The 26263-nt window shown below is 48.4% G+C and overlaps 1 protein-coding gene across 3 annotated transcripts in view; it reads left to right on the forward strand.

The window, feature by feature from the left end:
* FER (FER tyrosine kinase) overlaps window positions 1-26263 on the forward strand; it is a 370578-nt gene that overhangs the window by 230516 nt on the left and 113799 nt on the right. For all 3 annotated transcript variants that reach the window (XM_030193456.1, XM_030193455.1, XM_030193454.1), the window contains exons 13-14: window positions 9661-9717; window positions 20082-20197. In XM_030193456.1, the coding sequence (XP_030049316.1) occupies window positions 9661-9717; window positions 20082-20197 (173 nt within the window). The remainder of the gene's footprint in view (window positions 1-9660; window positions 9718-20081; window positions 20198-26263) is intronic.

Consider the following 26263-nt stretch of genomic DNA (forward strand, 5'->3'; position numbering starts at 1 on the left):
TCTCTTCTCCCATCTGAGACCCCCTCCTCACCCCAGTCCCCTTCTCCCATCTGAGACTCCCCTCCCCACGTCCTCTTCTCCCATCTGTGACCCCCCACCCCCCTTCTCCCATCTGAGACCCCCCACCCCATTTTCCCATCTGAGATCCCCCTCCCCACCCCAGTCCCCTTCTCCCCTCTTCTCCCATCTGAGACCCCCCTCCCCACCCCAGTCCCCTTCTCCAATCTGAGGCCCCCTCCCCAGTCCCTTTCTCTCATTTGAAACCCCCCTCCCCAGTTCCCTTCTCCCATTTGAAAACCCCCTCCCCAGTCGTCCTCTCCCATCTAAGCCCCCCCAACTCGACCCACCTGCCACCTTCGTGGAGAGATGACAGCCCTCGTCTTCTGCCTCCAACCTGCTGTGCCTTAAAGAAAAATCTGAAAAGTGGCATGGCAGGCATGCTTCGTGTCTGCCCTGCCTGCTTGTAAAAGAAAGCGCCGGCAAATGTCCCCGTCGGGTCTTCCCTCACTGGGTCCCACCCTCCGCGAGGGCGGGACCCAGTGAGGGAAAACCCGTCGTGACGTCGACGAGGAGGTTTGCTGGCGCTTTCTTTTACAAGCAGGCAGGGCAGACACGAAGCATGCCTGCCATGCCGCTTTTCAGATTTTTCTTTAAGGCACAGCAGGATGGAGGCAGGAGACGCGGGCTGCCTGCAGTGCCGACGGAGCACCCCCCACCCACTGACACCCGGGGCGGACCGCCCTCACCGCCCCCCCCCCCCTTGGTACGCCACTGAGTCCAAGGCCCCTGCTCTGTGCAGCTGGTTACTCTGCATGTAGAAAGCCACAGAGCTGCCAAGAACTTGGCCTTAGGCTGCACGTAGCACAAGGAATTACAGTTCACAGGTGTTTGGACAAATCAGTCTCTTTCTCCTGAGAGAGATGCATAAACCATGAAATCTTCTTCTTTGTTCTTCTCTCTCTCTCTCTCTCTCTCTCTCTCATGCCCAGCTTTGGCACTGCCCTCCTGGTCCACAGGTGACCAACATGCAGCAATCACAAGCCGTCTCTCCAGGTTGCATATCTAAGCAGGCTGAGCACGGAAAAGGCAGGAGAGTGGCGATCCCAGGTTATGCCGCCGAAAAAAAGCCTTGGAACAGTTCTGCTTCACACCGGAGAGATGCGAAAAATCGAAAGGAGAAATAGTGGAGCCGGGGCAGAGAGAAAGAAAGATGGCATCCCTGCAGGCTAATCCAGAAATAGAAAGGCCCTCTGACGGCACGGAGGAAGCTACCAACATCACAAAAGCTGATGTGGTGGGCTGGTTTCAGGACTTAAAAGCGGACTTTGCGGGGATCAGGAAAGATGTGCAAAATGCCTTAAAAGATATTAGGGCTGAAATTCATGATCTGGGGTCCCGCGTTGGCGAGATGGAGGGAGGGGATGACGACCCTCGATACGGATGTGGAAAAGCTCCGAGGGAAAGCGATTGCGGATCAGGAGGAGCTGCACCAGCTCAGGGAACAGTTGGAGGACCTGGCAAACAGGTCGCGTCGCAATAATTTGCGATTTAAAGGTATCCCAGAGTTGGACATTTTCAGTAACTGTGAAACTGTAATACGAGAATTGTCTGTCTACGTATTGATTCCGGGAGACGGGGCCCAGCAACCAGACATACACATTCAACGGGCGCATCAAGCTGCAGGCCCACGGAGGGACTCTAACCCGAGGGATGTCATGGTATGCTTTTTGGATTACCCCACCAAGGAAAAGATTTTGAATCTGGCCCGTGTACAAAAAGAAATACTTTGGGAAAATTGTAAGATTGGGGTGTACCAGGATTTGGCGCGCACCACATTGCAGAAATGTGGATTATTTCGAGAAGTCACAGGATTTATGTGCTCAAAGGGGATCCAGTACAGATGGCTTTTTCCGTTTGCAGTGTGGATTACAGTGGATGGGAAGGCACACAGAGTCAAGACATCGGATGAAGCATGGTCGGCGTTGCGGGCTATGGGGTGTCCTGATTTGCTGGTGCAGACGCAGCGACCGATGGAGTTTACTGAGCCTAGAAAAGATTCAGCATGGCAGGTGGTGGTGGAGCGCGGGAAGAAGGCCGACAAGCAGGCTTCGTGAGGACCTGGTCTGCCATGTGATGAGGGAGTAACATCCAGCTGAGACACTTGAGTCTTGTGACAAAACACAGGACTTGATGCTTGAATATGGACATTTTGCAGATAAGCATGAATGTTGAAAAGGGGCTTACACTAGGGGCTGAAATGGAATAGAGTAGGATAAAGATGGATGGTATTGGGTCTGCATGGGGCTAGGTTGGTTACTGTATATGCAGGAGGGTGGGAGGGCTTGAAATTGTGTGGTGATACTTAGTATGCAGGTTGGGGAATTGTGAAAGGGGAAGGAGCGGAGGACATTGATTTGAGGAGGTAGAATTAGATATAGTTGCAAACGGTCTGAGCCTCTGGGAGAGTGAGTTTGTTCCTCCAAACGTGGCTGATCGACTGCAGCAGGGATCAGCACGGGGGGGGGGGGGGGGGGAGCGAGGATAGGGGTAGGAATAGGGATACTCTGAAACATGGGGGATTAGGTCAGGGACCAGTGACGCAACAGGGGTGCGCGGGGAGGGGGGTCTGAGGGGGGAGGGTTGGGTGAGACTTTAGTGGTGGGGACCTGGAATGTAAACAGGCTTAATAATCAAGGGAAACGTAGTCGAGTTTTTAAAGAGTTGAGTAGATTGAAGTGGGACATGACGATGCTACACACTTAAGGCCGAGAGACACCCATATGCTGCGGCGTAGACCTTTTAGAGATGTGGTAGTGCACCAGGGAGGGGGAGGTAAGAGGGTAGGAGGTGTGGCGATACTAGTGCGACAAAATTGTGATTTGATAATAACGAAGGCGTTTCGGGACTCTAGTGGTCGATGTCTGGGCCTTAGGGGGTTGCAGGGTAGAGAGATCATGCTGATTAATATATATGCACCAAATGGGGTCAAAAGCAATTTTTTCACACTCTGATGGGGGCAGTCCAAGGGTTTATTAAGGGTCAGGTGGTAGTAGGGGGAGATTTCAACATTGCCCCAGATGCACGATTGGACCACTCATCGGGGGGAGGGCAATCTGGTGGCCCTGGATGTAAGGCGCTGCTGCAATTCTTGAAAGAGCTTGAAGTGGTAGATTATTGGAGACTGCTGCATGGGATGCAGAGGAATTAAACTTTTTATTCTCACGCTGCACAGTCATACACACGTTTAGACAGCCTGTGGGTACATCGAAATAGCTGGCCCATGGTGGATGCGGCTGAAATAGAGGCAATCCAGGTTTCAGACCATGCTCCCACGTGGATTAAGCTTAAGGGACTGGGGGATATGAAACGGGGCGGTCTATGGAAATTGAATGATACACTACTTGGAGATGAAAAAGTTCAGGAGGAAATTAAGGGGGCCATACAAGAATTATATCACTTCAATGACAATGGTGAGGTTCCAGATGAGATATTATGGGATGCAATGAAAGCAGTGGTGAGAGGAGTTTTGATTGAATGGGGGGGGGGGGGTCGTGGAAAAAAAGAGAACGAGGACAGCAGTCGTCGGAGTTGCGCACCTGCCTAGTCTATTTAGGAAAAGCACATAAACGTAACCCCACATTAAAACTTTGGGAGGAGCTTAAAAAAGTATGGGGAGCATTAGAGCAACTGCAAATGGTAGACAATGACTACATGAGAACTAAGCTTAAAGAGCAGAATTTCGAATTTGCTAACAAATCAAGCGCCCTATTGGCTCGTCTGTTATGTATCAGACGAACCAAATCTCTTATTCAAAAAATGAGGGAAGGGGAGGTTGGCATTATACAGACACCGAAATAGCTCAGAGCTTTGTGACATATTATCAGGAATTGTACAGGAACCCAGAGGGCGACTCAGAGGTTGGGCTAGCCCAATATCTGGATCAGATACAGTTAAAATGTCTGAGTGATTTGGAAAAGGCCCAATTGGGGGAACCTATTCGACGGGGAAGTGCAAGGGGTCATCAAGAGTCTCTCGAATGGGAAAGCCCCCAGGCTGGATGGATATACAGCAAGGTTCTATAAATGTTTTGTAGGAGAGCTAGGGCCTCAGCTAATGGAGTGTTGGAGGGTAATGGACTGCCGAGATCTATTTCAGAGGCGGGGATCTCCATGCTGCCTAAACCGGGTAAAGATCCCACAATTTGTGCTTCATATAGACCCATCTCGTAAAACATAGATGCGAAGATATTGGCTAAAGTTCTAGCCAATAGGTTGGGTAGGGTCTTACAGAAATTGATACATGTAGAACCAATCTGGGTTTATTACAAGGAGACAGGTGGGAGACAATATTAGTCGTACTCTACACTTGTTGTGGGAGGCACAGAGGACACAACCAGGGGCGGCATTGTTGGCTATTGACGCAAAAAAGGCTTTTGATAGGGTGAATTGGAGGTTTTTGAGGGAGGTCATGAACCGTATGGGTATTAGTCAACTTTAGTAGGTGGTTGGCGGCCCTATATGCAGACCTGAAAGCTTGTCTCCATATTAATGACAATTATACCCCATTCTTCCCAATTGGTAGAGGGACTAGGCAGGGCTGTCCTCTGTCACCACTTCTATTTGCCATTTATATAGAAACCTTGGCGGAATTGGTGTGTAATCACCCTGATATTCGGGGTATTGTGGTAGGGGAGAGGGAGCACCGCATAGCTCTGTTTGCTGATGACTTATTGCTTTATGTGGCAGAGCCAGAGTGGACTTTGGCGGCAGCGTTGACTGTACTTGGGGAATTCGAGAGACATGCAGGATTGCGGTTAAACATGGATAAAAGTGAATTATTGGGGATCTCCCTAACCCAGATGGAAGAAAACAGATTGAGAAGTAAATTCGCTTTTAAATGGGCTAAGTGTCACATTTGATATCCGGGGATTCAAATCCCTAGAAATCTGAGCTGTGTGTACAGACGTAATTATGGTAAAATAGTAGATCAAATTCGGACAGAACTTTCTAGATGGAAAGGGTTGTGGCTATCCTGGTGGGGGCGTATGGCTGTGGTAAAGATGAATGTATTACCCAGGTTGCTGTTCTTGTTTCAATATTTGCCGGTGGCGGTTCCTAGACAGACACTTCGACAGCTGCAAAAATATATTCTGCAGTTTATATGGGGAGGCAAGCAACCTCGACTAGCTGGAAGGGTGATATGGGAAGAGATAGAGAGGGGTGGTAGAGCGGTGCCAAGGATTGAGTGGTACTATATGGCTGCTCAAATTAAGATGGTTTTGGATCAGGAAAGGGGGAAGCTAAAGCCAGCGAGTCAGGTGGAGAAAGCGTACTGCCCACATAGGGCTTTGAAAACTTATTTGTGGACTACTGAGGGAGTGGGAGGGGCGCTGACGGGAATAGACAATCCATTCCTTAGGCATCTTATGGGTATGTGAGGGGATCTGCGGAAGAGTTGGGGACAGGGAGATAAGGTGTCCACCTGGGCGGCTATGAGATGGGAACCAAAGTTTGGGGCTGGAAGAAATAATGCCGCATTTGTGAGATGGGAACAGGTAGGCCTTTCGAGTTTTTGAGATATGTTGCAGGGGGAAAGAGAGAGTTTTGAGGAGTTGAGGTCCAAGTATGGACTCCCTGAAGGGGATATTTTCCCCTACATACAAATCCAACATTTTGTGAGAACGATGGGGTGGAAGGGAGAGGGTCCACAAGAGAAGGAAAGCTTGGAAAATTTGTGGGGCTTGTTACAGAGGGTGCCCAGACCCATCTCCGTGTTGTATAAATTCTTTAGGGGAAGTGATCCCTCCCCTTTTAGCTTTAAGGGGGCATGGGAAGCAGATCTTAATTGCTATTTTAATGTGGGAAGTGATCTGTGAGGAGGTCCAAAAGGCATCAACATGTGCATTAGTGCAAGAAAACACAAGGTACTCGCTAGGGTGGTATTATACCCCTGAGAGACTGAAGCGCATGTACCCTAACATCTCTGATCTTTGCTGGAGATGTGGGTTGCATACGGGCTCCTTTCTGGATATTTGGTGGACCTGTCCATGAGTGATCCCATTCTGGCATGCAGTACTTAAAGCCCTAGTAACTATGATAGGGGAGTCGCTGGTGTGCAGTCCATCGGTGTGTTAGCTGGGACTGCACAATGAGAGTGACTCCTGGGAGAGGAGCAAATTGATGAGATGGGGACTAGCGGCAGCAAAGTGTCTCATAACGCGGAGATGGCGGACTACTGATCCCCCGTCAATGGGGGACTGGAAATGTAAACCGGGACAATTTATAGTCATGGAACGCCTCACGGCGTATCATAGAGATGGAGAGTTATGGCGCAAGAGGGGGTGGTCCCGACTTCAAGACTGCTTAGCCCAACTTGTGTAATGACTTCTTAGGACTTGAGCTTGTTCAATAGGGAAGGGGGGAGGGGAATGAAAGAGTGATGGGGATGGGTGCAGGCAGGGGGCGGGAAGGGGGAGTTATCTTAGAGCGGGTAAAATAATAAGTTAAGGGTGCATGACACTATACGGGGCCTGGTGACAAAGTTTGAAATATCTGACTTTATAGGTAAGAATTATGTAACGCCCATGGAGCATAAAAAGTGAAAGTAGACTATCGCCAAAGCGACAGTGAAGAGTTCTAATAAGCTATATATATCATGAGATAACTAGTCCAGGCCCGGTGCTCAAGGTATAATTGTATGTTTGATTACATTGCATTGCAATGTTGCCTTTATATTATGAAACTCGATAAAACATTTAAAGTTGAAAAAATTGCTGTAAGATGGACTGGGGTTTTTTTTTTTTTGGGGGGGGGGGGGGGGTTGATGTTATGAGCAAGATGTTCTTTTGAAAACACGCCTCTAAGTATACCACTGATTAAACATGTAGATGTAAAACCTGTACAGAGTGCCAAATTCAACTCTGGCCACCTTGTTGGGCAGGCTGGATGGGTCCTGCAAGTCTTTATCTGCTGATATTTACTATGTTACTATAATATAGTATAGTTAATAGGAAATTTTTTGTTTTTTTGAGGGGGGAGGGCATTCCTATTGGCTAAATAGCAGTGATGGAACAGGTTATTTCTGTGATGTGGATTGTCTAAACAGAAAGAAACAGAAAAAGATACCACAGACATGGAAGGCATAAGCAGTAATGTAAAATGCACTGAAAAAAGGACAGTCAGGTGTCAAATATATAGAAAGCCTTTGGAACAGTGAAAAACATTTAACAATCTTTTGGACATATTTTTATCTTTACAAAAAATTACTGCTTATACCAGTACCAAATACTTGTTCTAAGCGGATTACATAGCTGTGGGCTACACTGCTGCTTTAATCTCCTAGAGCCCCGTGTACTAAGGTGTGCAGAATTTTCACAGAAAAAGGGATGTTTGCACTGAAAAAGTTCAGAATGCCTGAGGCATTGTGTGTATTTTTTTCCCATTTGAAACACCCCTCTGTGAAAAGAGTTCACAAATTTGAGGGGTCCGTTTAGAAAGGTGCACTAGTGTTTTTAGCGCACGCTAAAAATAAGCATACGCTAAATGCTAGAGACACATCTCTAGCATTTAATACACACTAAAAACGCTAACGCGCCGTAGTAAAAGGACTCCCTGAGTTTGTTGTCTTGGTAAACCTTTTGCACTGTATGCAAAAGTTGATGCAAATTCATAACTGAGTTGCTGCAATGTGAAACAAATGCAAAACAGCTCAATAGTTTGAAATGTTGTTAAAAATTGGCACTCAAAAGTCTTTATACAGTGGGGGAAATAAGTATTTGATCCCTTGCTGATTTTGTAAGTTTGCCCACTGACAAAGACATGAGCAGCCCATAATTGAAGGGTAGGTTATTGGTAACAGTGAGAGATAGCACATCACAAATTAAATCCGGAAAATCACATTGTGGAAAGTATATGAATTTATTTGCATTCTGCAGAGGGAAATAAGTATTTAATCCCTCTGGCAAACAAGACCTAATACTTGGTGGCAAAACCCTTGTTGGCAAGCACAGCGGTCAGACGTCTTCTGTAGTTGATGATGAGGTTTGCACACATGTCAGGAGGAATTTTGGTCCACTCCTCTTTGCAGATCATCTCTAAATCATTAAGAGTTCTGGGCTGTCGCTTGGCAACTCGCAGCTTCAGCTCCCTCCATAAGTTTTCAATGGGATTAAGGTCTGGTGACTGGCTAGGCCACTCCATGACCCTAATGTGCTTCTTCCTGAGCCACTCCTTTGTTGCCTTGGCTGTATGTTTTGGGTCATTGTCGTGCTGGAAGACCCAGCCACGACCCATTTTTAAGGCCCTGGCGGAGGGAAGGAGGTTGTCACTCAGAATTGTACGGTACATGGCCCCATCCATTCTCCCATTGATGCGGTGAAGTAGTCCTGTGCCCTTAGCAGAGAAACACCCCCAAAACATAACATTTCCACCTCCATGCTTGACAGTGGGGACGGTGTTCTTTGGGTCATAGGCAGCATTTCTCTTCCTCCAAACACGGCGAGTTGAGTTCATGCCAAAGAGCTCAATTTTTGTCTCATCTGACCACAGCACCTTCTCCCAATCACTCTCGGCATCATCCAGGTGTTCACTGGCAAACTTCAGACGGGCCGTCACATGTGCCTTCCGGAGCAGGGGGACCTTGCGGGCACTGCAGGATTGCAATCCGTTATGTCGTAATGTGTTACCAATGGTTTTCGTGGTGACAGTGGTCCCAGCTGCCTTGAGATCATTGACAAGTTCCCCCCTTGTAGTTGTAGGCTGATTTCTAACCTTCCTCATGATCAAGGATACCCCACGAGGTGAGATTTTGCGTGGAGCCCCAGATCTTTGTCGATTGACAGTCATTTTGTACTTCTTCCATTTTCTTACTATGGCACCAACAGTTGTCTCCTTCTCGCCCAGCGTCTTACTGATGGTTTTGTAGCCCATTCCAGCCTTGTGCAGGTGTATGATCTTGTCCCTGACATCCTTAGACAGCTCCTTGCTCTTGGCCATTTTGTAGAGGTTAGAGTCTGACTGATTCACTGAGTCTGTGGACAGGTGTCTTTCATACAGGTGACCATTGCCGACAGCTGTCTGTCATGCAGGTAACGAGTTGATTTGGAGCATCTACCTGGTCTGTAGGGGCCAGATCTCTTATTGGTTGGTGGGGGATCAAATACTTATTTCCCTCTGCAGAATGCAAATAAATTCATATACTTTCCACAATGTGATTTTCCGGATTTAATTTGTGATGTGCTATCTCTCACTGTTACCAATAACCTACCCTTCAATTATGGGCTGCTCATGTCTTTGTCAGTGGGCAAACTTACAAAATCAGCAAGGGATCAAATACTTATTTCCCCCACTGTATGTTGATTTTTGCCAAATAGATAATCTCACCTCGGGAAGTTTAGGGACCAAAAAATTCTTACCAAAATGTGTTACTCAACTCATTTGCACACATGATATATTTTCATGTAAAGGGGGGCCACTAACTCATAGGAAATCCTGTGCATTAGTATTTTGGCCTCTCACTGCGTGGAAACATTTTTAAGATCTGGTCTAGAGGTTCTCTGGGTTATTACCTCCGAGTAAATATTCCATAAGATGAGTTTATATCTTTAGGATGTATATACTTATTACCTGTACAAATCATTTTTATATTTGTAATTTGCCACAGGATAAGAAATGGGTCCTCAATCATGAAGATGTCATACTGGGGGAATTACTGGGCAAAGTAAGTAATTAACTGTGCTAAATGGATTAATAATGGTAATTTGTAGGCTATGAATAAGAAATGTATTGTCTGAGAAGACTTGGGTATATACATTATTTTATTAAATGTTCTATTTCCTGTCCTTTTTATCTAGCTGTTATGGCAGAGCAAGTAGATTTGTATGTTAATGAATTTTAGTGTTCATTAGTTAACATCCTAGTACTGTCGTCTTCTCTTAGCTATATTTAAGAATAAGTTATATAATTTGTATATGGAGTATTTTAAATTTGTATTGCCTTGTGAAATTACCATACATTTATTGAAATATTTGTACTAGTATAAGAACAGTTATGAACGTCTTAGCAGCAGTAAAGCACATCACAGAAAACTGAGTGCGCTCTCAGAAAAATATCCATGGAATCACTATGAGTCAGGCTTGATGGCCCTTAATCAATCAATTAGAAATATACCTCCCTGTTTACTAAGCCACACTGCAATGCTGACACAGCCCATTCAAAGTGAATGGTCTGTCGGCATTAGTGCACGGCAGCTGCTAACGTTATTTAGTAAGTGGGGGGGGGGGGGATAAATTGGTTTAAAAGAAAAAAAGCACACTGAATCCACATTCATTGAGAGGCTTGTCTGCTGTTGCTGGTAGGAACTGTGATTGTTGAAATGGTAACATGACATTCCTTGAGTGGTGATTGCTAACTAAAGAAACAGTAGCTTGGCTGCAGATGAAGTCTGCCTGTATGCCTAACATTATAGGTGATGCTTTGAAAACACTTCATTGGGACCTGTCTAGCAAAGGATTGCAGAATGAACCTAAATATATATGCACAACTAAAACATCAGTGTTCTCAGGGTCATAGGATGATCAGAAGTCAATTAAGCTAACTGGTGCATTCATTCACTATGATATTTTGTACTTTCTAAAATTGCCGTGTTTTGAAATAACTGATTAGTCTCTAGAGAAAATTCTACTGTTTTTGTAATAACCCCCTTTATTAATTAACTAGAAAGTGCCTTGAATGGACATGTTATATAGATGAATGAAAATATGACCATTATTAGAAAACCCATGTTAACTTAAAGGTATACAAGAGGATTACTTGTTTAACAAAAACTAAGTCGAGGGCCAGCTCTACAACTCATGTGATAGTATTATGACATGAGGGTTTGGTGGCATTCCAGTTTAAATCCCCCCTATCTGTCAAGCCTGGGTGTGCGAAAGAGATGGTGTCTGCTGGAATGGAGGAAATAACCCTTGGGCTGACAAGATACCAGCACAACATATGCATGCAGTCTGGAGAAGAGGAGTAGTATACACTACTGGGAAGAAAAAAAATAAAGAGAAAAATACAAGGAGTGACTTGAAAATCTCATGATAGGATTTGGGCAAATATGCATATCAAGGGTATTGAAGGAACTTTGGGAAATTCTGGTAGTCCTACTGCTTGAACTTGTCAACGTGTCCTGAAAGTCATGAGTGGTTCTAGAAGACTGGAGACGGGCAGATTTGATCCTTTTCACAAAAGTAGAAGTAAAGAGGTAAAGGGGGTCATGGATTTGATATACTGCCTTTCTGTGGATACAACCAAAGCAGTTTACATATTTTATATGCAGGTACTTCTTCTGTCCCTAGTAGGCTCACAATCTAAGTTTTGTACCTGGGGCAATGGAGGGTTGTGTGATTGGTAGCGTGGAATGCTGCTACTAATTGGGTTTCTGCCAGGTACTTGTGACCGGGAGAGGCCTCTGTTGGAAGCAGGATACTGGGCTAGATGGACCATTGGTCTAACCTGGTATGGTTAGTCTTATGTTCTTGTGTTTTCCTTGTGCACCCTTCTCCCTATGATTCAGGCAAATGATTGGCTATGCTTTCTGGACTTAAAGGATGCCTGTACCCACATTCAGATACTTCCCAGGCACAGGAAGTATCTCAGATTTCACGTGAGGAGACTCCACTTCCAGTACCGCATACTGCCCTTTGGCCTCATGTCAACTCCCAGAGTCTTCACCAAGGGGTCCTTTTACTAAGGTGCACTGAAAAATTGGCTGCGCTAGTATAGGCATGTGTATTAGGTGCACGCAGATCCATTTTTCAGTGCGCCTGCAAAAAGGCCTTTTTTAAAATGTTTGCCGAAAATGGACATGCGGCAAAATAAAAATTGGCGCATGTCCATTTTGGGTCTGAGACCTTACCAGCACCCATTGACTTAGGAATGAGGTCTCACATGGTAACCATGTGGTAATCATCTACGCGTGTAGAATGTTGATTACCGCCCAGTTTCTGCTTCCAGCGCGCATAGTGGACGTGTAAAAAATGAAATTACTGCCCGGGCCAAATTGACGCATGTAGGACACGCATGCATGCCTAAGCGGCTTAGTAAAAGGGCCCCCAAATGTCTCGTAGTAATCGTAGAGTCGCTGCACATGCTTGGCGTGCATATGTCTCCCTACTTGGGCGATTGGCCAGTCAAGAGCATATCGAAGGTGGGTTCTCTCGAGTCCATGCGAAGGACTATTTGGGAGCTGGAGCTACTAGGGTTCATAGTCAACTACCCAGATTCCCACTTATAACCTGTACAGCAATTGGAATTCATTGGAGTTCTACCTCCCACAGATACAAGTGGGTGCTCTAATAGCCATTGCCACTCAGGTCCGCAGCAGCCAGCAGGTCACAGCTCAGCAGGAAAAAGTGGGTGATGGACTTACAGGTTCCAGAGACAAGAGAGACAATCTTAAGTTGAAAAAAATGTATTGATAAAAGACTCGACAAAACGCTGTGTTTCGGCTACAAGGCCTGCTTCATGAGTCTAAAAACAAATATCTACTATAATAAAACACAGCCTCAACGTTCTAAGGACACTGACGTCACTGAAGTCACTCACACACCGGTTCGTGGTTTCATGGTTGTGAAGCCACAACATCTTCATGCCCCGCCCTCGCGTCACACGTGATGATGTCGAGGGCGGAACACAAAAACAAATTAACGCACGGCACTCCTCCCCTTCCAACAAATCCCAGCCAACGACGACGTGCACATGAACCCGGCCCCTTTCGCCACATAGCCCCGCCCCTTACAACTTACCGCCCCGCCCACAGTACCACACGCTTAACCTCACCAACCTCCTTCCCCCCCTGTCACCTCCCCTCCCCTTACGCGTGTCTCCCTGGTGGTCTAGAAGTACCTGTTCCGTCGTCCCAGGAAAGAAAGAGCCCCCTCTTTCCTCCCGTAGCGGTGGCTTCCTTGCTGCATCGTGTGGGACTCCGGCTCTCGGCGTTTTAAAATGGCCGCCGAGAGTTCAAGCTGCCTCGCGAGACTTAAACTCTCGGCGGCCATTTTGAAACGTCGAGAGCCGGACTCCCACACGATGCAAGCTACCACCACCGCTACGGGCAGGAAAGAGGTGGCTCTTTCTTTCCTGCCCCGACCGAACAGGTACCGTAAGGGGAGGGGAAGGGAGTCCCGTGCCCGCTAGCGCCCGTTTCATCAGCGCCAGAAACGGGCCATTTTTACTAGTATATTTATAAATTTAAAAATCTTATATAATATATAGCATAAATAAATGACTTAAAATATTATTAAAAATAATTTAAATTAAAAATGTACAAAGGAGAATATGTGATTGAATGATAAATACTTAATAATTATATATAATTAAGTAAAAACATCAGAGATACAGTGGGGGAAATAAGTATTTGATCCCTTGCTGATTTTGTAAGTTTGCCCACTGACAAAGACATGAGCAGCCCATAATTGAAGGGTAGGTTATTGGTAACAGTGAGAGATAGCACATCACAAATTAAATCCGGAAAATCACATTGTGGAAAGTATATGAATTTATTTGCATTCTGCAGAGGGAAATAAGTATTTAATCCCTCTGGCAAACAAGACCTAATACTTGGTGGCAAAACCCTTGTTGGCAAGCACAGCGGTCAGACGTCTTCTGTAGTTGATGATGAGGTTTGCACACATGTCAGGAGGAATTTTGGTCCACTCCTCTTTGCAGATCATCTCTAAATCATTAAGAGTTCTGGGCTGTCGCTTGGCAACTCGCAGCTTCAGCTCCCTCCATAAGTTTTCAATGGGATTAAGGTCTGGTGACTGGCTAGGCCACTCCATGACCCTAATGTGCTTCTTCCTGAGCCACTCCTTTGTTGCCTTGGCTGTATGTTTTGGGTCATTGTCGTGCTGGAAGACCCAGCCACGACCCATTTTTAAGGCCCTGACGGAGGGAAGGAGGTTGTCACTCAGAATTGTACGGTACATGGCCCCATCCATTCTCCCATTGATGCGGTGAAGTAGTCCTGTGCCCTTAGCAGAGAAACACCCCCAAAACATAACATTTCCACCTCCATGCTTGACAGTGGGGACGGTGTTCTTTGGGTCATAGGCAGCATTTCTCTTCCTCCAAACACGGCGAGTTGAGTTCATGCCAAAGAGCTCAATTTTTGTCTCATCTGACCACAGCACCTTCTCCCAATCACTCTCGGCATCATCCAGGTGTTCACTGGCAAACTTCAGACGGGCCGTCACATGTGCCTTCCGGAGCAGGGGGACCTTGCGGGCACTGCAGGATTGCAATCCGTTATGTCGTAATGTGTTACCAATGGTTTTCGTGGTGACAGTGGTCCCAGCTGCCTTGAGATCATTGACAAGTTCCCCCCTTGTAGTTGTAGGCTGATTTCTAACCTTCCTCATGATCAAGGATACCCCACGAGGTGAGATTTTGCGTGGAGCCCCAGATCTTTGTCGATTGACAGTCATTTTGTACTTCTTCCATTTTCTTACTATGGCACCAACAGTTGTCTCCTTCTCGCCCAGCGTCTTACTGATGGTTTTGTAGCCCATTCCAGCCTTGTGCAGGTGTATGATCTTGTCCCTGACATCCTTAGACAGCTCCTTGCTCTTGGCCATTTTGTAGAGGTTAGAGTCTGACTGATTCACTGAGTCTGTGGACAGGTGTCTTTCATACAGGTGACCATTGCCGACAGCTGTCTGTCATGCAGGTAACGAGTTGATTTGGAGCATCTACCTGGTCTGTAGGGGCCAGATATCTTACTGGTTGGTGGGGGATCAAATACTTATTTCCCTCTGCAGAATGCAAATAAATTCATATACTTTCCACAATGTGATTTTCCGGATTTAATTTGTGATGTGCTATCTCTCACTGTTACCAATAACCTACCCTTCAATTATGGGCTGCTCATGTCTTTGTCAGTGGGCAAACTTACAAAATCAGCAAGGGATCAAATACTTATTTCCCCCACTGTATATGTAAAATAAGTAGACAAATATATGCATGTATATCACCAAATGTATATGAACACACAAAGCAAATAAATACATAAATAAATAAAATTGCATAAAATAAATCAGTACATAAGTAATGGATGACAGTTATAAAGAGCATGAGCCTAATACCACATGTGATGACTATAGTAAAAAAAAAAAACCTTACTTTAATTTTAAAAAATAATGAACTTCAGAATTCCAGATATGAAGCACTTCCAAGTAGATCAAGTAAAGTGGTCTATAAGATATCCATATTAAAGATTCTTATTATGTACATAGAGGTTGTAATCTATATTTTTTTAAGTTATATATCTATTTGAACAGAGTATATACCTTAGACTGAAAAATGACACCGTGTATACGAAACGATGCTCCAAGGAGAAAAAGGCATTGATACTATAGGGTGGAAAAATTGTGCCGCCCCGAAGGCGTTGAGTCCTTTCCGACGGGGTTAACCGTTGACGGCCGATGATCATAGGTTCCTCAGAGGTCGCTCTGGATTCATTGGAGCCCCGTCGGGGGGAAGGTACCCGATTAGACCGGGGGCCGCCTCCAGAACTCCTCCGCCGGTCCGCATGGGCTCTGGGCCTTTCCTGGAAACGGGTATCCACCCGGACACAGAGCGAGATCAATGCGTCCAACTGCCCCGGAACCTCCCGGCCAGCCAGCTCATCCTTGATTCGATCCTGAAGCCCCTCCAGGAAGATCGCGGATAGGGACTCCTGATTCCAGCGCAATTCAGTCGCCAGAGTCTGGAACCGGATAGCATAGTCTGCCACGGTCCCTTCGCCCTGTTGGATCCGCAGCAGCTCGGAAGCGGCGGAAGACGGCCTTCCTGGAAGATCAAACACCATGCGAAATCGGCGTTGGAACTCCGCGTAGTTGTCCAAAAGCGGATCTTGTTGTTCACATAGCGGGGACGCCCAGGCTAGGGCCCGTCCCGTAAGCAAGGAAATAACATAGGCCACTCTGATCTGGTCTGAGGCAAAAGCTTCTGGTTGCATCTTGAAGTATAAGTTGCACTGGTTGAGGAACCCCCGGCAGCTTCCGGGGACACCATCAAACCGAGTAGGCTCAGGGAACCGAGGTCCCGGGAAGGACCCTCCCGGACGAGGAGCCGCTGTGACGACCTGGTGCGCCGCAGCGGCCTGGTTCTGCACCTGGACCGTGGTTAGCTGAGAGCAGACATTCTGCAGGGCCCCCGACAGGGCGTTCAAATGCTCCTGCTGCTGCTGGAGAATTTTAGCCAGGTCCCGTAGGTCGGGTTGCGTAGGTGAGCTCATGGCTTCAGGTTCCTGTCTTGTCCACAAGGAAGGTGAGCCCTTAGGTCCCGTAAGGCCCCGAAGGACCTCAAAGGACAGCCGTGCAACCCCAAGTCTTCACCCACGGCGACCGCCGTTCACCACGGGTTGAGCCCCCAGCTGCAGGTGGTCAATGGGACTTCAGGAACCGCGGGGTAGACGGACTGACCGGGACTGGAACCAGGAGAGAAGCGGGCAGGTGGAATAGAGACGTCCACAATCAGGCAACAGATCAGGGCAGGCAGCTAACAGCGTAGTCAGAGTCAAGCAAGAGGTCAAGGCAGGCGGCTAGCAGAGTAAACCAGGAAACAGTCCAAAAGTCCAAAATCAGCAACACCAGGAAACCAACAGAACACAGGAAGCACGGAGACTGGCCTCGGGTAACAGAACCTGAAGCAACATCCTAACTCAGGCTCATTCCTTAAATACTGTTCAGCAGTCAGCCGCCCAGCCCCCGTAGACATAGCCGGCCAATCAGAACTTGGTTATCGACAGAACCCCTCTGGCTCTGACCGATCTCCCGGGCGGATCTATCGTGCTGGCCTTCCAGTCTAACTCCTCTGAGGCGGAGCTTTGGGTTCCTGCGCCCGAGAATGAAGAAGACGCCGGCCATCGCACCTCGGCGCCATTTCCCTTACTGGTGCAAACACAGCCCCCGTAGCCGGCGATCAAGAGTCCGGCAGCCGCGATCGCCGGCCTCCGGCCTCGGACTGGGCGGCCATCACCATGGCGAGCCCCGGCTCCCCTCCGTGGCCTCAAGAAAGCCGGCCTTCGTCGTGGTGGACGCCGGCTCCTGCTTCCCGCGGAGGAGCAGCCGGAGGGAGCGACGGATGTGACAGTATCCCCCCCGGATGCCTGGTCAAAGAAAAGTTCAGGATGGTTTCCCTAGGCACTCTTCCCCCCATGATTCAGGAAAACAATTGGCTATGCTCTCTGGACTTAAAGGTTGCTTACACTCACATCCAGATACTTCCAACTCACAAGAGGTATCTTCGATTCTGACTGGGGTCATGTCACTCCAGTACAGCGTGTTGCCTTTTGGCCTTGCATCAGCTCCCTGGGTTTTCACCAAGTGTCTTGCTGTAATTGCAGCATCACTAAACAGACTGGGAGTCCATGTGTACCCCTATCTCAATGATTGGCTGGTGAAGAGCACATTGAAGGATGGTGCTCAGGAGTCCATGCGGATGATTGTTCGGGTGTTAGAGCTACTAGGATTTATTTTATTTAATCATTTATTTATAATTTTTCATTTTACAAGGGTCACTTGCAAACAGTAATACAGAGATGACTGTACATTAATACAATATTAGAGGAAAACAATCTCAACTAGAAGTGGCACCAAAAATGTCACCTGTGAAACTACTGTGATTTTATTTGACAGTGCTGGCATCTTTAAGAAGGGCTTCCCAGGAGCAGTGGCGTACCAAGGAGGGGGGGGGGCGTTCCGCCCCAGGTGCACGCCACTGGGGGGGGGGGGGGTGCCGCACGCCTGTCGGCTCTTTGTTTTCATGCTCCCTTTGCCCCGAAACAGGTTACAGGTTACTTCCTGTTCCGGGCAGAGGGAGCATGAAAACGAAGAGCCTGCAGGTTCGTGGCACCCCCCTCCCCCCCCCAGTGGCGTGCACCGGGGGGGGGGCGTCGCGCTGTTCCGGGGGGCGCTGCACCCGGGGGGCGGGGCACATCGGCGATCCGCCCCGGGTGTCAACCCCCCTAGGAAAGCCACTGCCCAGGAGTATCTGGATACGTTAGCTGCCCAGTGCTTTAGAGCAGGAAAAATTATGCTGCATTATTCGATTTACAAACTGAGATATTTTGCATACATTTGTTTGCTTTGTATCTCATTATTATGTAGTCGACAGTACCTTAAACAAAATGCATTATGTTAAAATAGCACATGATTTGGCTGTTTAATGCATGTTGAGGCAAATAACATATTAATGAAATAACACACAATAACAGATGTACGTTTACTTTTATTAGATTTAACAGTGGCATTTGATCCAATAAATCTTCAGCAATTAATAAGTAGATTAGGTGGACCGGATATACATGGGAAAGTTTTTAACTGGATAAATTCTTTTTTGACCCAACATTCCCAAATGATATATTGGAATGGGAAATCATGAGCTTTATTGCGGTCCTCCACAAAGCTCTGTCCTGTATCCACTTATTTTTAATTTGTGTTTGCATCTGATAGTAGATATTATTGAGGGGTTTAGAATTTCATGGCTTTTATATACACACTGATGATGTGCAACTTTGGATAGAGGTAGGAAAACAGGAAAAGGCTTTGTGTTATGAATAAATGTTTAGCAGAGCTATCTACCTGGTTTCAAAAGGTGGAATTAAAATTAAAGCTAGGCAAAACTTATATGTATTTTTCACATATTCAGTGTAGGTTGACTGTTCAGCCAATGTTAGATGTGGTTTTTGTTAGGGATGGGCTGTCATTCTTCGATAATAATGCACACTCTTCTTAAAGAGTGTGCCTGTGTGTAAAGAAATGTGCAGTTGTCTTAGAGTGCACCCTCTTTCCCAATAGTGCATGCATATATTCCTTAAGAAATGTGCACCTTCTTTACACATAGCGCACATTCCTTTGCAAAGAGTGTACACTTGATGACATTCATGTAAAAGAGAGGCGCACATTTTTTTGGTTACCCATCCATAGTTTTTATTATGGAAAAAAACATTAATAAAAAATTTTGGAGTCTGGATAGAGTGGTGTGGTAGCCGTGTTAGTCCACTTTTAAAGGTAATCAATAGAAATCAAACAAAATAAAACATGGAAAAGAAAATAAGATGATACCTGGATAGTAACTTGGAGCCTGATATTCAAAGCAATTTAAGTGGGCAGGAGAGGCCACCAATCAGTGGCATATGGAGGGCGGGGTGGTGGGGGCAGTCCACGCCAGGTGTACACTGCGGCGGGGGGGGGGGGGGGGGTGCAGGGTGCAGCTCTGCCGATTCCTTACGTCCTCTGATGTTACTTTCTGTTCCGGGGCAGAGGGAGCATGGAAGTGGCAGAGCTGACAGCACACCTGCTACCAGCACTTCAGGAGGTGTGAGCAATGCAGGAGGGGAGGTTTGGAGGTGATGCGCCAGGGACAGGGACAATGATGCTGCACCCAGGAAGGGGGGTGCACAGCGGCGATCCACGCCAGGTGGCAGCCGACCCAAGAACACCATTGCCACCAATATTCATTGGCAATTAAATGGTCAGTGCTGCTGATTATGGGCATTATCACGGGCCACGTTGAAAATGAGCGGGAGAAGAGCATTACAGTGGGTGGAGACGGGGAAGAGCTAGGAGTTATACAAGTGGCGGCAATATTCATTGTCAGTGCCTGCTTAACTAACCAGGCAATTTATGAAGTCCTAACTTGGTCCGATTAGCTATGCTGCTGCTGGCATTGAATATCACCCAGCACTTGCATAACTTCCAGGTACTGGTCCAAAGCTCCCTGTGCTCACCCCCAACTCCAAAAAAACAGTGGCCTCCCTTTCTTCTCTGCTTCCCAAGAGCAAGGACACCCTCCCCTGAAGAATAAGCCCCCCCCCCCCCCCCGCCAGTACCCCCCACCTCTACCCCTAGTAGGTCCCTGTGGGCCTACTATTCCAGCCCCAGCAACCAAGTGGGCTTTGAGGCAGGAGAGATGTCCAGTCACTCCTGCACAGGCCGGCTCCCTCATCATGGCTGCTACGATCTCTAGCAGCAGTTTCACAGTATTACTGTACTACTTATTTACTTAAAGATATGAATATATTTTCTATTTCAGGGTAATTTTGGTGAAGTGTTTAAGGGAACATTAAAGGATAAAACACCTGTTGCTGTAAAAACCTGTAAAGAAGATCTTCCTCAGGAGCTGAAAATAAAATTTTTATCAGAAGCTAGGTGAGTTCTCAGCTCTATATTAAAATACAGATTGTTGTTGGATTTCACATTTGTTTGATCAGTTCATTAATTAAGGATGCTACCCAACTAGGAATAATGTATGTAGACGAGACAATTAGGCTACACATACATACCTAGATTTAGAACTCATGAATTAGTCACTGTGAACCACTTTAAAAATTAACTTTGCTTCTGGAGTTTTACTTCAACATCCTAGAGCCCGAGACACAGTGTTTTCATCCAGGGTTACGGATCTCATGGTTATGACAGACTTTTGAATGGGTAAAAGACATTTAGCTGATGGGCTTCTCCAGCAAGTTATATGCATTTATAAAAGCGTCTAAAGAACCTATTAGGAATCTTCTCTTAGAAACTGCTGAGTGTCTGACTTGGCTAGCCAGATTCTGTGTCCATCAAATTTTAGGCAGATTTTTAGCTATAGGCCTAAATTGTGGCTGAAACTTAACTAGACAAAATCTATACAGATAATCAGATTCTCAGTGGTATCTGAAAAAAGATAGCAAAGTAAAGCCTCCCAAAACTGGATTTGCCCTTCCTTTCACCCATCTGAAGTTCTTGTTTTAAAGTAAACCCCCTTCCTCTACTTTCCCACCCTTCAGACTGATGTCAATGCCCTCCCTTTCTAGTAGCCCCCTTCCAGAAGATCCAGAGAGCTCTGATATAACAAAGACCTTCCAGTGGCGTTGCACCTAGAGCTGTAGCCAGACAGTTTGCCACCTATGAATATTAAAAGAAAAAAAAATGTTCACTTTGATTCCTGGTGCAAATAAGAGCAGTAGAAAATTGTTTATCATAGAGGCGTATTTTCAAAGCACTTAAACTTACAATATGTAAGTCTAAGTACTTTGAAAATGAGCCCCGTTGTCGTATAACTTTTAGATAATGTTGACCATTCAGCTTTATATCCCTTATGTGTCACAAATTCAACCATATTAAGCAGCTTACCATGTAATATAAGAGATGATATATTCAATATAAATAATAAAATATAATAAAAATTAAAACAAAAAATAATAAAGTAAAATGCTAGTACTCGGGAACCATTAGAATATGTCCTGTTCTGGTCCTATTCTTACTCCTGAAGGAAACTGGCTCATGAAGTCTACACCGCCTGTTTTTCAGTTTAGTACAGCATTCTCCGAGGACAAGCAGGCTGCTTGTTCTCACTGATGGGGTGACGTCCACGGCAGCCCCTCCAATCGGAAACTTCACTAGCAAAGGCCTTTGCTAGTCCTCGCGCGCTCATGCGCACCACGCATGCGCGGCCGTCTTCCCGCCCGAACCGGCTCGTGTTCATCAGTCTTCTTTTGTCCGCGCTCGGTACGGTCGTGTTTTCGCCGTGTCTGGCCCCGCAAAGTCGACCTCGCGCGTTCGTCATGTGTTTTCAAAGAGAAAAAAATTATTAATCCTTTTTGTGTGGGAAAAGACTCTTGGTCTTTTCTTCCCCCGCTATTTTCAGCTTTCGCCCCGGTAAGTTTTCTTTCGTCGTCGGGGTAGGCCGCTTTTAGGCCTCGGGTCGAAGTTTTCTTCCCCTTGTTTTTTCGGTGCCTTTTCCGCCATTTCGACTTTTGATCTCGCCGGCGTGATTTTTCCGCCCATGACATCGAAGTCTACCAGCGGCTTCAAGAAGTGCACCCAGTGCGCCCGGGTCATCTCGCTCACTGACAGGCACGCGTCGTGTCTTAGGTGCTTGGGGGCTGGGCACCGCCCGCAGGCCTGTAGTCTGTGTTCCCTTTTGCAAAAGCGGACTCAGGTAGCGAGATTGGCCCAGTGGAACGTTTTGTTCTCGGGCTCTTCGTCGGCATCGGCACCGGGGGTATCGTGTGCATCGACGTCTTCAGCGTCCAGAGCTTCATCCTCGGCCGCTAGTGCATCGAGTGCATCGAGGCATCGGCCCTCTGCATCGGCGACGAGACATCGGATAGCTGCATCGACGTCGGTGGTACCGGGACCTCGTCTGCTGATGTCGTCGGACGGTGGTGCTTCGTCTGGAGTGCAGGTGAGGGCTGTCCATTCCCCTGCTGGTGGCGGTGAGCCTTCGGGTGGGTCTCCCCCTACCCTGAGGGCTCCTGCGGTACAGCCCCCCCCGACACCGACCTCCTTCGGCCTCGGCCCCGAGGAAGCGACGACTGGATTCTACGTCCTCCTCGTCGGTGCCGGGAAGCTCCGGTGACATGCTTCGTTCCAAGAAATCGAAGAAGCATCGTCATCGGTCTCCTTCCCGGGTCGGCACCGAGAGCTCTGGGTCGCCGAGGGAGTCGGCACCCACCAGGCATCGGCACCGAGAGGACCGCTCACCCTCTGTTCAGGAGGTGTCGATGCGCTCCACTCTGGACAGCCCGGAACAGCCTCCACGCCCGGAACAGGTTCTGACGTCGACGCCTGCATCGACCTCCATGCCTTTCTCTGCAGCCACTCTGAACGAGAGCCTCCGGGCCGTTCTCCCAGAGATTCTGGGAGAGCTGTTGCGCCCTACCCCTCCGGTACCGGCGGTGCTTGCGCCACCGGTACCGTCGAGCGTGGCGCCGGCTGGCCCATCGCCCGAGGTGAGGTCTCCGGCGTCGGTGCCGCGTGCGGTACCGGCTGCCGTTGCCTCCCAGGAAGGCTCCCCGACTGCGTCGGCGGAGGGAGCTTCGCCGATGCGGGCGAGGGAGTCTACCTCTCGACGCCCCCATCGTGGACGTGGCTCCACAGAGTCGAGTCGGGCACGGTTGCAGACACAGGTCCGTGAACTTGTGTCTGACACCGAGGGTGAGGCCTCGTGGGAAGAGGAAGAAGACCCCAGATATTTCTCTGACGAGGAGTCTGAGGGTCTTCCTTCCGATCCCACTCCCTCTCCTGAGAGACAGCTTTCTCCTCCCGAGAGTCTGTCTTTTGCTTCCTTTGTCCGGGAGATGTCTACGGCCATCCCCTTCCCGGTGGTTGTGGAGGACGAGCCCAGGGCTGAAATGTTTGAGCTCCTGGACTATCCTTCTCCACCTAAGGAAGCGTCCACTGTACCCATGCACCATGTCCTAAAAAAGACATTGCTGGCGAACTGGACCAAGCCTTTAACTAATCCCCACATCCCCAAGAAGATCGAGTCTCAGTACCGGATCCATGGGGACCCAGATCTGATGTGCACTCAGTTGCCTCATGATTCTGGAGTTGTGGATCTGGCCCTAAAGAAGGCTAAGAGTTCTAGGGAGCATGCTTCAGCGCCCCCGGGCAAGGACTCTAGAACCTTAGACTCCTTTGGGAGGAAGGCCTACCATTCCTCTATGCTCGTGGCCAAAATTCAGTCCTACCAGCTCTACACGAGCATACACATGCGGAACAATGTGCGGCAGTTGGCGGGCTTGGTTGATGCGCTCCCCCCTGAGCAAGCCAAGCCTTTTCAGGAGGTGGTCAGGCAGCTGAAGGCGTGCAGAAAATTCCTGGCCAGAGGGGTGTATGACACCTTTGATGTTGCGTCCAGGGCCGCTGCTCAAGGTGTGGTGATGCGCAGGCTCTCATGGCTGCGTGCCTCCGACCTGGAGAATAGAATCCAGCAGCGGATTGCGGACTCGCCTTGCCGTGCGGATAACATTTTTGGAGAGAAAGTCGAACAGGTGGTAGAGCAGCTCCACCAGCGGGACACCGCATTCGACAAGTTCTCCCGCCGGCAGCCTTCAGCCTCTACCTCTACAGGTAGAAGATTTTTTGGGGGAAGGAAGACTATTCCCTACTCTTCTGGCAAGCGTAGGTACAATCCCCCTTCTCGACAGCCTGCGGCCCAGGCTAAGCCCCAGCGCGCTCGCTCTCGTCAGCAGCATGCGCCTCAGCAAGGCCCCTCGGCTCCCCAGCAAAAGCAAGGGACGAGCTTTTGACTGGCTCCAGCAGAACATAGCCGACATCCAAGTGTCAGTGCCGGGCGACCTGCCAGTCGGAGGGAGGTTGAAAGCTTTTCACCAAAGGTGGCCTCTCATAACCTCCGATCAGTGGGTTCTCCAAATAGTCCGGCAAGGATACACCCTCAATTTGGCCTCAAAACCTCCAAATTGTCCACCGGGAGCTCAGTCTTACAGCTTCCAGCACAGGCAGGTACTTGCAGAGGAACTCTCCGCCCTTCTCAGCGCCAATGTGGTCGAGCCCGTGCCATCCGGGCAAGAAGGGCTGGGATTCTATTTCAGGTACTTCCTTGTGGAAAAGAAAACAGGGGGGATGCGTCCCATCCTAGACCTAAGGGCCCTGAACAAATATCTGGTCAAAGAAAAGTTCAGGATGCTTTCCCTGGGCACCCTCCTTCCCATGATTCAGGAAAACGATTGGCTATGCTCTCTGGACTTGAAGGATGCCTACACACACATCCCGATACTGCCAGCTCACAGACAGTATCTGCGATTTCAGCTGGGCACACGTCACTTCCAGTACTGTGTGCTACCCTTTGGGCTCGCCTCTGCGCCCAGGGTGTTCACAAAGTGCTTGGCTGTAGTAGCAGCGGCACTTCGCAGGCTGGGGGTGCACATGTTCCCATATCTCGACGATTGGCTGGTGAAGAACACATCCGAGGCAGGAGCCCTGCAGTCCATGCAGATGACTATTCGCCTCCTGGAGCTACTGGGGTTTGTGATAAATTATCCAAAGTCCCATCTTCTCTCAGTGCAGAGACTCGAATTCATAGGAGCTCTGCTGGATTCTCGGACGGCTCGCGCCTATCTCCCAGAGACGAGAGCCAACAACTTGTTGTCCCTCGTCTCGCGGGTGCGAGCGTCCCAGCAGATCACAGCTCGGCAGATGTTGAGATTGCTAGGCCACATGGCCTCCACAGTCCATGTGACTCCCATGGCCCGCCTTCACATGAGATCTGCTCAATGGACCCTAGCCTCCCAGTAGTTCCAGGCTGCTGGGGATCTAGAAGACGTAATCCACCTGTCCACGAGTTTTCTCGAATCCCTGTATTGGTGGACGATTTGGTCCAATCTGACTCTGGGACGTCCCTTCCAAATTCCTCAGCCTCAAAAAGTGCTGACCACGGATGCGTCTCTCCTGGGATGGGGAGCTCATGTCGATGGGCTTCACACCCAAGGAAGCTGGTCCCTCCAGGAACACGATCTGCAGATCAATCTTCTGGAGTTGCGAGCGATCTGGAACGCTCTGAAGGCTTTCAGAGATCGGCTGTCCCACCAAATTATCCAAATTCAGACAGACAACCAGGTTGCCATGTACTACGTCAACAAGCAGGGGGGCACCGGATCTCGCCCCCTGTGTCAGGAAGCCGTCAGCATGTGGCTCTGGGCTCGCCGTCACGGCATGGTGCTCCAAGCCACATATCTGGCAGGCGTAAACAACAGTCTGGCCGACAGGTTGAGCAGGATTATGCAACCTCACGAGTGGTCGCTCAATTCCCGTGTAGTGCGACAGATCTTCCAGGTGTGGGGCACCCCCTTGGTAGACCTCTTCGCATCTCGAGCCAACCACAAAGTCCCTCAGTTCTGTTCCAGGCTTCAGGCCCACGGCAGACTGGCATCGGATGCCTTCCTCCTGGACTGGGGGGAGGGTCTGCTGTATGCTTATCCTCCCATACCTCTGGTGGGGAAGACTTTGTTGAAACTCAAGCAAGACCGAGGCACCATGATTCTGATTGCTCCTTTTTGGCCGCGTCAGATCTGGTTCCCTCTTCTTCTGGAATTGTCCTCCGAAGAACCGTGGAGATTGGAGTGTTTTCCGACCCTCATCACGCAGGACGAAGGGGCGCTTCTGCATCCCAACCTCCGGTCCCTGGCTCTCACGGCCTGGATGTTGAGAGCGTAGACTTTGCCTCTTTGGGTCTGTCAGAGGGTGTCTCCCGTATCTTGCTTGCTTCCAGGAAAGATTCCACTAAGAGGAGTTACTTCTTTCTGTGGAGGAGGTTTGCCGTCTGGTGTGACAGCAAGGCCCTAGATCCTCGCTCTTGTCCTACACAGACCCTGCTTGAATACCTTCTGCACTTGTCTGAGTCTGGTCTCAAGATCAACTCTGTAAGGGTTCACCTTAGTGCAATCAGTGCATACCATTACCGTGTGGAAGGTAAGCCGATCTCAGGAC

Source organism: Microcaecilia unicolor, chromosome 2 (genome assembly GCF_901765095.1).
Source record: "Microcaecilia unicolor chromosome 2, aMicUni1.1, whole genome shotgun sequence".
Taxonomy (NCBI): Eukaryota; Metazoa; Chordata; class Amphibia; order Gymnophiona; family Siphonopidae; genus Microcaecilia; species Microcaecilia unicolor.